Source organism: Psammomys obesus, unplaced genomic scaffold, assembly GCF_907164565.1.
Source record: "Psammomys obesus unplaced genomic scaffold, mPsaObe1.curated_primary_1811, whole genome shotgun sequence".
Taxonomy (NCBI): domain Eukaryota; kingdom Metazoa; phylum Chordata; class Mammalia; order Rodentia; family Muridae; genus Psammomys; species Psammomys obesus.
Genome location: NW_026596085.1, coordinates 14885840 through 14893661, shown reverse-complemented (window position 1 = coordinate 14893661; position 7822 = coordinate 14885840). Strand labels below are relative to the sequence as shown.

The 7822-nt window shown below is 51.3% G+C and overlaps 1 protein-coding gene across 1 annotated transcript in view; it reads left to right on the top strand.

Moving 5' to 3' along the window:
* Window positions 1-5962, top strand: part of Ribc2 (RIB43A domain with coiled-coils 2) — a 12879-nt gene extending 6917 nt beyond the window's left edge. The window contains exons 5-7 of the mRNA XM_055627180.1: window positions 2700-2918; window positions 4840-5006; window positions 5884-5962. Of these exons, the coding sequence (XP_055483155.1) occupies window positions 2700-2918; window positions 4840-5006; window positions 5884-5962 (465 nt within the window). The remainder of the gene's footprint in view (window positions 1-2699; window positions 2919-4839; window positions 5007-5883) is intronic.
* The last annotated feature ends 1860 nt before the right edge of the window (window positions 5963-7822 follow it).

Below are 7822 nucleotides of genomic sequence, written 5' to 3'. Positions count from 1 at the left end.
TGTGTGTGTGTGTGTGTGTGTGTGTGTGTGTGTGTGTGTGTGTGTGTTTCCAGACAGGGTCTCAGTATGTAGCTCTGGCTGTCCTGGAACTCACTCTGTAGACCAAGCCAGCTGAAAACTCACAAAGACCTGCCCGCCTCCACCTCCCGAGTGCCAGGATTAAAGGCATGCACCACTATGCTTGGAATGACTCATTCCATACTATTTTAGTGAGCATCTGCAGTGTGGCCTCCAGACCCCACAGCTCCCTGTGTGCCTACTGAAGGCAGCGTTGCCACAGTGCCTTTGCTGAGGAAGCTGCACGTCAGCCTTTACAGCTCCTGTTGCTGACTGGACCCAGGCTTTGCCATTTAGCCAGGAACATGAAAAGTAAAACTCCGCACTGGGCATGATGGTCCACACCTGTAACTTCAGCACTCCCCGGATATGGTAGGAGGAGTCTGTGGCCCTGCTAGACTACATACACAGAGAGGCCCTGTCCCTTAGAAAGAAAAGAACATTCCAGGCAGGCCATTTGGTGTGAGCATGGCAGACACAGTTGGGGACTGCTTGTTTCATCAGAAGGTGGTGTGACATCAGGGTTTGGCATGCAGGCTTCAGAGCCTTCCTTCAAGTTTCAGGGCAAAGCCCTTCTCTGCAGCTTTAAGGCAAGCCCATCAAGGCCTGTTTTATCGTCTGCAGAAGGTGGGTAAAGGCAACACCCATCTTACCCATCAGCATGCAGACCTCAGTGGCGCCCCACACAAGACCAGTGCCCCCTCCTGCTGCATGTCCATCCCAGGCTAACTGGACCAGAGCAGCTGACAGGGAGGGTTCCAGCAGCACAGAAAGGAATGGTTACGGTTGGTCCTATCTGTGTCCTCCAAGAAGCTGCACAACCACCTTTGCGCAGTATGGCAGATAAGCCCATGGTCAGTCACAATGTCACAATGTCAGCAGTAATGGCCATTGCACTTGCTCTCTGTTAAATCTGAGGACCAGTGTGGTGTCAGGACAGTTTAGCCCATCAGGATTCTGAATGGTAGTCACTATTTTATTTTTAAAGATTTATTTACTTATTATTTATACAGCATCCTGCCTGCACGTGTGCCTGTGCACCAGCAGAGGGCACCCGATCTCACTGTAGGCGGTTGTGAGCTACCATGTGGTTGCTGGGAACTGAACTCAGGACCTTTGGAAGGACAGCCAGTGCTCTTAACCACTGAGCCATCTCTCCAGCCTCCATAGCCACTATTTTAAGATTGATTATTTTTCCCTGTGTGTGCGCGCGTGCACGTGCATGGGTGCTACGTGAACGCAGGAGCCTTAGAGGCCAAGGTGTTGGATCCTCCAGAGCTGGAGTTACAGGAGATCTGGAAGCTGCCAGGTGTTGGTGCTGAGAACAGAACTTAGGTCCTCTGCTCTTAAACACTAAGCTGTCTATCTGGCCCGGGGCAGCTGGTATTTTTAACCCTGGCACTAATTTCCTGTTAGTGCGTTTGACTGTTTGACAGCCCTACCAGAGAGGCTGATTAATGCCACTTCATTGATAAAGAGAGGCTCAGAAAGGATGAGCAGTTTTCAAGCCCGTGTTGAGTGACAAGGCAGCTGGTCTCTCATAAGCCCCTCCCTTGCAATTCTTTTGCCCATTCTTCTCTAAGAACAGCCAGTGCTGGGAAATGTCTTGGAATCCATCTGTATTAGTCATGGTTTTCTAGAGAAACAGAACTGATGGAATGAATCGCTATATAAAAACAGGATTTACCATAGGCTTACAGGCTGTGGGTCAGGCAATTCCAACAGTGGCTGACAGGAAGTCCAAGAACCCAATAGTTGGTTCATTCAATCCAGAAAGCCTGGATATCTCAGGTGGTCACCAGCATACCTTAGAATCTCAAAGAAGCAAGCTCTAATACCAGCAGAGGAATGAAATTTCCATTGAGAGTGAGGGCAAGCAGGCAAAGAGCAGTATGCAGGCTGCCACAGAAGGTGTGACCTAGATTTAAGGTGGGTCTTTGTCTTAGTCAGTGTTCTGTTGCTTTGAAGAGCATGAAAGAAAGCATTTATTTGGGGGCTTGCTCACAGTTTCAGAGGATCACATCCTCTTATCAGCATGGTGGGAACATGGCGGCATGGTGGTGCTGGAGCAGTATCTGAGAGCTTTTCATCATGAGCCACAGGAGCAGGGACAGAGGCCCTGGGTCTGGTGTGGACCTTTGAAACCTTAAAGCCCAGCCCAGCAACACATTTTCTTTAACAAGGCCACACCTCCCGATCCTAATTCCCAAATAGTGCCATTCCCTTGTGACTTAAGTATCTGCAGCCCAGAGAGGGCAGGACTTACTATACAGATCACACAGCCTCCCACCTCCAGCCTTCCGGCAGTGAACTGGCAAGAATTCGTTTGTCATGGGGGCTGTGCTGAAACTGTCAGGACTGCTGAGGCAGCAATGTGCTTCCTCCTGTAGAAGTCTCCGCTGTGGTGGCCTGCAGATGTCCACGTGTTTTAGGGAGCACAGGATGCACACAGTACACTTTCCGGTACTGGAGACAAACCAGTGGAGACAACTCTTTGCTTTGACAAGCTGGTTGTACACACACTTGTAGGGAATGATCCAAAGCCCAGCCACTGCCCAACGGCGCTCCGATAGCCAGGGGTCCCCCACCTGCAGCCAGGGCAAGGATGGGAGGGCTTGGCCTTGCCGTCACCCTCTGCACAGGCTATAGAGATGGCAGAAAGGAAGAAGAAAGAGAAACAAAAAGAGCAAGAAGACAACCTAGCTGAGATCAACAACCTGCTCCATTCGGAACTGCTGTTGGAGGACCAACAGCAGACTCGCTCCGGATCGCATGTGGTCCCTTCCCACTGGAAGGGCATGAGCCGGGAGCAGCTGGAGGAGATCCGCTACGTACAGAAGCAACAGATCCAGGAGAAGCTGGTGAGTCCCTCCTGTGCCACAGAGCTAGCTACCTCTGTGCCCCAGGGCTGCCCACACACCCAGCTCCCGTGTCAGTGCTCACTGAGAGCTGCCTCTGCTGCAGGCAGTTTTCATTGTGGTGAGGCACTAGAAGCAGACAATCTGGCCACATACATATCGCGTGCATCATGTGTGAGAGAGGATTGGAGGGTGACTACAGGCCTTTTGGAGGATGGACCCGATATCTACAGAGATAGGAAGCTGGTGTGTGGGGCAGGCTGGTAGGGTGGGGAGGCTCACCAGTATATCCTTGGGTATATTAACTACCTAATGTCCATTAGACACCTGCGGGGTTTGGTTGGCCTGATGTGGCAAAAGAAAAGGAACCCTGAGAGCACCAACTACAACATTTTAAGTAAGGTAGAGCCTGTCTGTATGTATTGATTCCCTAGAACAGTCTCTGGCCTGACTGCAAGCACTGTAGCCACTGTGTTCTGCCATCCTGGGCACCTGGTCCTACCCTTGTGTATAATGGCTGTCACAATGTCAGCCATCCGCATACAGCCATTACAGCCAAACTGCAGGGGGACAGTGAGGATAACATTTTATAGGACTTTCACAAGATATTTCCAGTCAAGTTTCAATGGACAACATTTAGAAGATTAATCCGATTATAAAGGACATTGGGGAATATATCACTAATCCTTGTCTATTAAGGATGAGAGAATAATGGATACTGGGGAAGTCATATCACTTTCTGTCTCCAATTTTTCTAGGTAAAGGGTGGGGAGAAAAGCTGAGGAGGGAGCAGGGTGTGTGACCAGGACTCAGAACAAAGTCTAGGGAGTAACAAGGTAGCAACACTGGGTGCCATCATGGGTGAGTGCAGACAGGAGAGGAGCCCTGTGGTGTGGGGCTCAGGCATGGTCATCATTGATAAAGCAGGAACCTGCTGGTGTCCCAGAGGGCTGCCCTGGAGGCTTTGCCTGTCTGTCATACATCTGTTCGGTAAGGCTGTGGAACAAAGGTTGACCACCTGCCCTGAACCCAGCATTTGGTTCCAGTTTTTAATCTAGAAGATCTGAAAGGCAGGAACACACAAACAGAGAAAGACCACATTAAAATTTTTGCTCAGGCCCTTGTTCCGTGCCTCTCCTCTTGCTGCTTTGTCTTCCCCCTGCTCTCTGTGCCGCGGGTGGTCTGGGAAAAGGAGCTCATGTTGAAGCAAGTGAGTTGCTGGCCAGGGTGCCTTTGAACAGTCCGTTCACAGGCATCTGGGAGTCCCAGAAGCAAGGCCACTCTTCGAAGGTGCCAGGTGGCTACGCCAGTGTAGGCTGACTTCTGGTCCAGGCAGGAGGCCATGCTGGACACCAGTTTGCCCCTCTGGTGTGGATGCTCATCTTTCCTTCAGCCCAGCCCATCCAGTTGCTTCTCCTGGGAGGTCATCTGCAGACACCGAGCTGAGCCCTCTTGGGAGCTGCTTCCCCACACTAATCCAATGTCCCCTGGAGGGCTCCATGCAAAGAAGAATCTGGAATGCATGCCCAGGGCTGAAAGGTAGCTCATCCAGAACTAGGCTATCCTCCACACCCGCATGGTGACACTGTTGTCACTGGGTGAGGTCCAGTGTCAGAGTGTTCGTGTTGGAGAGCTTGCTGGGGCAGTATCTGGCTTGGAAAGCCAGCTGAGAACCCTCCCGAGGATGGGGATCAGCAGCCTGGCCGGGAGCACTGTGGGAGCCAAGCCCCCACTGTTCCTTCAGGAATAAGACAGCATCACTGCCATTTGAGGGCAGAAAGCAGCCAGGCCACATAGGTAGGGCACTGAGGTCACTTTCCTTCCCCTTCCCCAAGCTTCAGCTTTCCCATCCAGGCTTCCCAGATGAACCCCCAAGGCTCCTGGACCTCAGGAGAAGGTGCTAAATCCCCTTTCCTGCCTCTAGAGACTTCAGGAGGAAGAGCGTCAGCGCATCATGGACTGGGACCGACGCAGGATCCAGAAGGCTCGCATCAGCCTGCTGCAAGAGAGGCAGCAGCAGCACTTTGAGCGGGAGATGCGCAGGGCGCTGGACTGCAGCAACTTCCGCCTGGCCAGGGAGCAGTACTTACAGTGAGTGCCAGGGACCTCGGGTAGGTGCGGGGGCAGGCAGCCCCACAGGTCACAGCGTGCTCCTCAGGTGCCTAGGGAACCCCGAGTCACGTGGGAAATCCTGAAGGAGGCTTCGTGGCTGAGCCTTGGAGCTAAGTAATAGCCCACTTTGTGGCCTCTTCAGCCAGAAGGTAGGAGGGCTCCCAGGCTCTTTCACATGCTAGAGTTACCTGGGTGCTTACAGGAACCCCAAGAGTTCCTGGAGGCTCTGGGATGTAGTCATGCCAGATAAATTAGCAGCTGAGCATTAGGCAGGCAGTTGCTCACTCAGCTACTCTATCCTGAACTTGAGTCCTGAAGGGAACCCTGGGGTCTGCTCCGGTCAGAGCTTGGTCACCAGGAGGTCTGACGGCTGTCCTGGCTTCCACTGGGACTTAAATGGAGCACTCAGGTATGACCTGACAAGATACAGTCATATTCATGTGGGATGTCCCCATTAGTCCCTGATACCAGTCCCTCCTCCAACTTCAGTGTCATCACTAAGGAGCAGGGGAGATGACTCTTTAAAAAAAAATACGTGTGTGTGTGCTTTTTAAAAATAATGTATGTGGGTGTTTTGCCTGCATAAATCCTGTGTACTACTTGCATGCAGTGCCCACGAAGGCCAAAAGAAGGCATCAGATTCCCCCTAGAACTGGAGTTACAGTTTGTGTCCTTCCATACGGGTGCTGACACTGAACCTGGGTTCTCTGCAAGAGCAATGATTGCTCTTGGCCACTGTGGTCTCTCTAGGCCGAGAAACTCTTGTTTTGAGCTCTTCAGTGTTGGAACAGATTCTGCAGTGTCAGGATAAAATGCTGTGCCCCATGCTTGCTCATTTCTTTTCTTTTGTTATTAGGAAAAAAGAAATGGATGCAGCCTCCTCAAGCCAACCCACAGAAGAGTATTACTCACAGTTTAATACAGGAGGCCGCTAATAGAAAAGACTCTTCCTTTCTTGTTTATAGCAGTGTGGTCCCCTAGGAGTCACATTTATTTCCAAATGAACCTGGTCTGAACATCCCCTTATTTAGGGTGATGTCTCACCACCCTGGTTGGAGGCTGCACACTCTGCCAAGCTCTGCTCTGTGGAGGTCCCTAGCGCAGCTCTGGGTGCTGAGGACATAGGCACAGTGAACCATTCTAGAGAGGGCCTGTGTGCTCAAGCTCCAGGCCTGCTGCTGCAGTCATTTGCTAGCGCAGTGAGCATCACAGGTGTTCCATGTGCTCCGTGAAACACTCCTTCTTTGCATTCTCACCAGAGGGTGGCCAATACCTTTGCCACTCCCCTTGACTAGTGGGATAACCTGATTTAAAGGAACCTATCTGGCTTATGGTGATTCCCTACCTTCCCCCCCCCCGAAAATGCAGCATTTAGGATTGAACCCAGCAAGTCTGCCTTTCAGCCTTTTCATCTCCCAGCTCCTGTAGCAAAGATCCCAGGCAAAAGTGGCTTCTACAAAGCATTCTTGCTGTGATGAAAACAAGTTGACCTAGAAGCCCTGCTAGCTGGAGGAGGACCCAGTGCCCTCTGCTACTTGCTCATCTTCCCTTGCTACTATGTAGCTACCCTCCTGGGGTCTAGGCCTCTGCTCCAACTTGTAACCCTGCACCACATCCTGTCACCCGACTCCAGGCAGTAAGCATTACCGCCCTTTAGGGATGTGGTCCAGAAGGTATCCATTTCACCTCTGCTCACATCTCCACTCTGCCTTGAATTTCCAGGAAGAGTGCTCCTTGGTCTGGGCATCCCAGGGTGATGAGACCGGAAGGGAATGAACAGACCGAGGAGACCTACACATTTACCCATCACAAATTCATTCTTTGGAAACATGCCACCACTGTAAGCCAGCCCCAGCTGTTTTCCTTCTCAAGAGCTGCCAGCAGAGGATGCATGTAGTGGTACCAAAAAGGGATTTCAAACCAGGCTTTCCTTTTTGCGACACACAGATATAATGAGTCACGTAACGGTGGTCTGTTGTTCGAAAATCCAGAATCAGCAAAACTGTTCTTTCCCCTGTGGAGAAAGGGGGGTAACTGCAGAGAAACATGGGGCTACTTGCTAGGAGTTAGCAAGTGTACAGATAAAAACAGTCACCCCACCATACTGCTATCAGGACTGCAACAGAGGAAACCAACCCAGTGTTCAGCAAGCTCCCTTGCAGTCAGCCATTGCCACATCCACCAGCAGGTGGTGCTTTTGGCTCACCTGCTCCAACGGCCACAGAGCCCTGGCCATCTTGTTTCCACAAGCACAAAAGTCTCTGCAGATAAAGGAGGCTGACAGGGAAGGTCATTATGACAACTGAGCAACAGCCACCTTGGGTGTCAGGGCAAGGTCTCCACACTGTCTGTGAGCACCAGTCCTAATCCACTCACAGAGCTTGGGAGAGGGGCTGGGGAGCGGTGGAGACCATGATGAAGTTGTAGGAGGCAGGCAGGGAGGTAAGTGGAAAGCACACGTACAGAATGGGACTTCACCTCTGATTGCTTCCCACACCCCAAATGTCCAGGTCTCACCCCTAACCCTTACCTTCAGGCATATGCTGCCCATGGTTTAGCCCATGCCCACTGCCACATCTGGCAATCTTAATCTTTCCAAGTCTGTGTCTGTAGAGCTGCCCTCTTTGCTTTCTTTTGTGAATGAGGTTAAATAAAGATGAATAAATAAATAAAAAGGAAAGGACATGACTGCTTTTAGGTATGGTGGTGGAGAAAGTTTATTGTAGATAAAAGGGAGAGCATAGCCAGACGCAGACACATCTGGGAGAGTCAAGAGTGGTCATGATCCTGAGCTG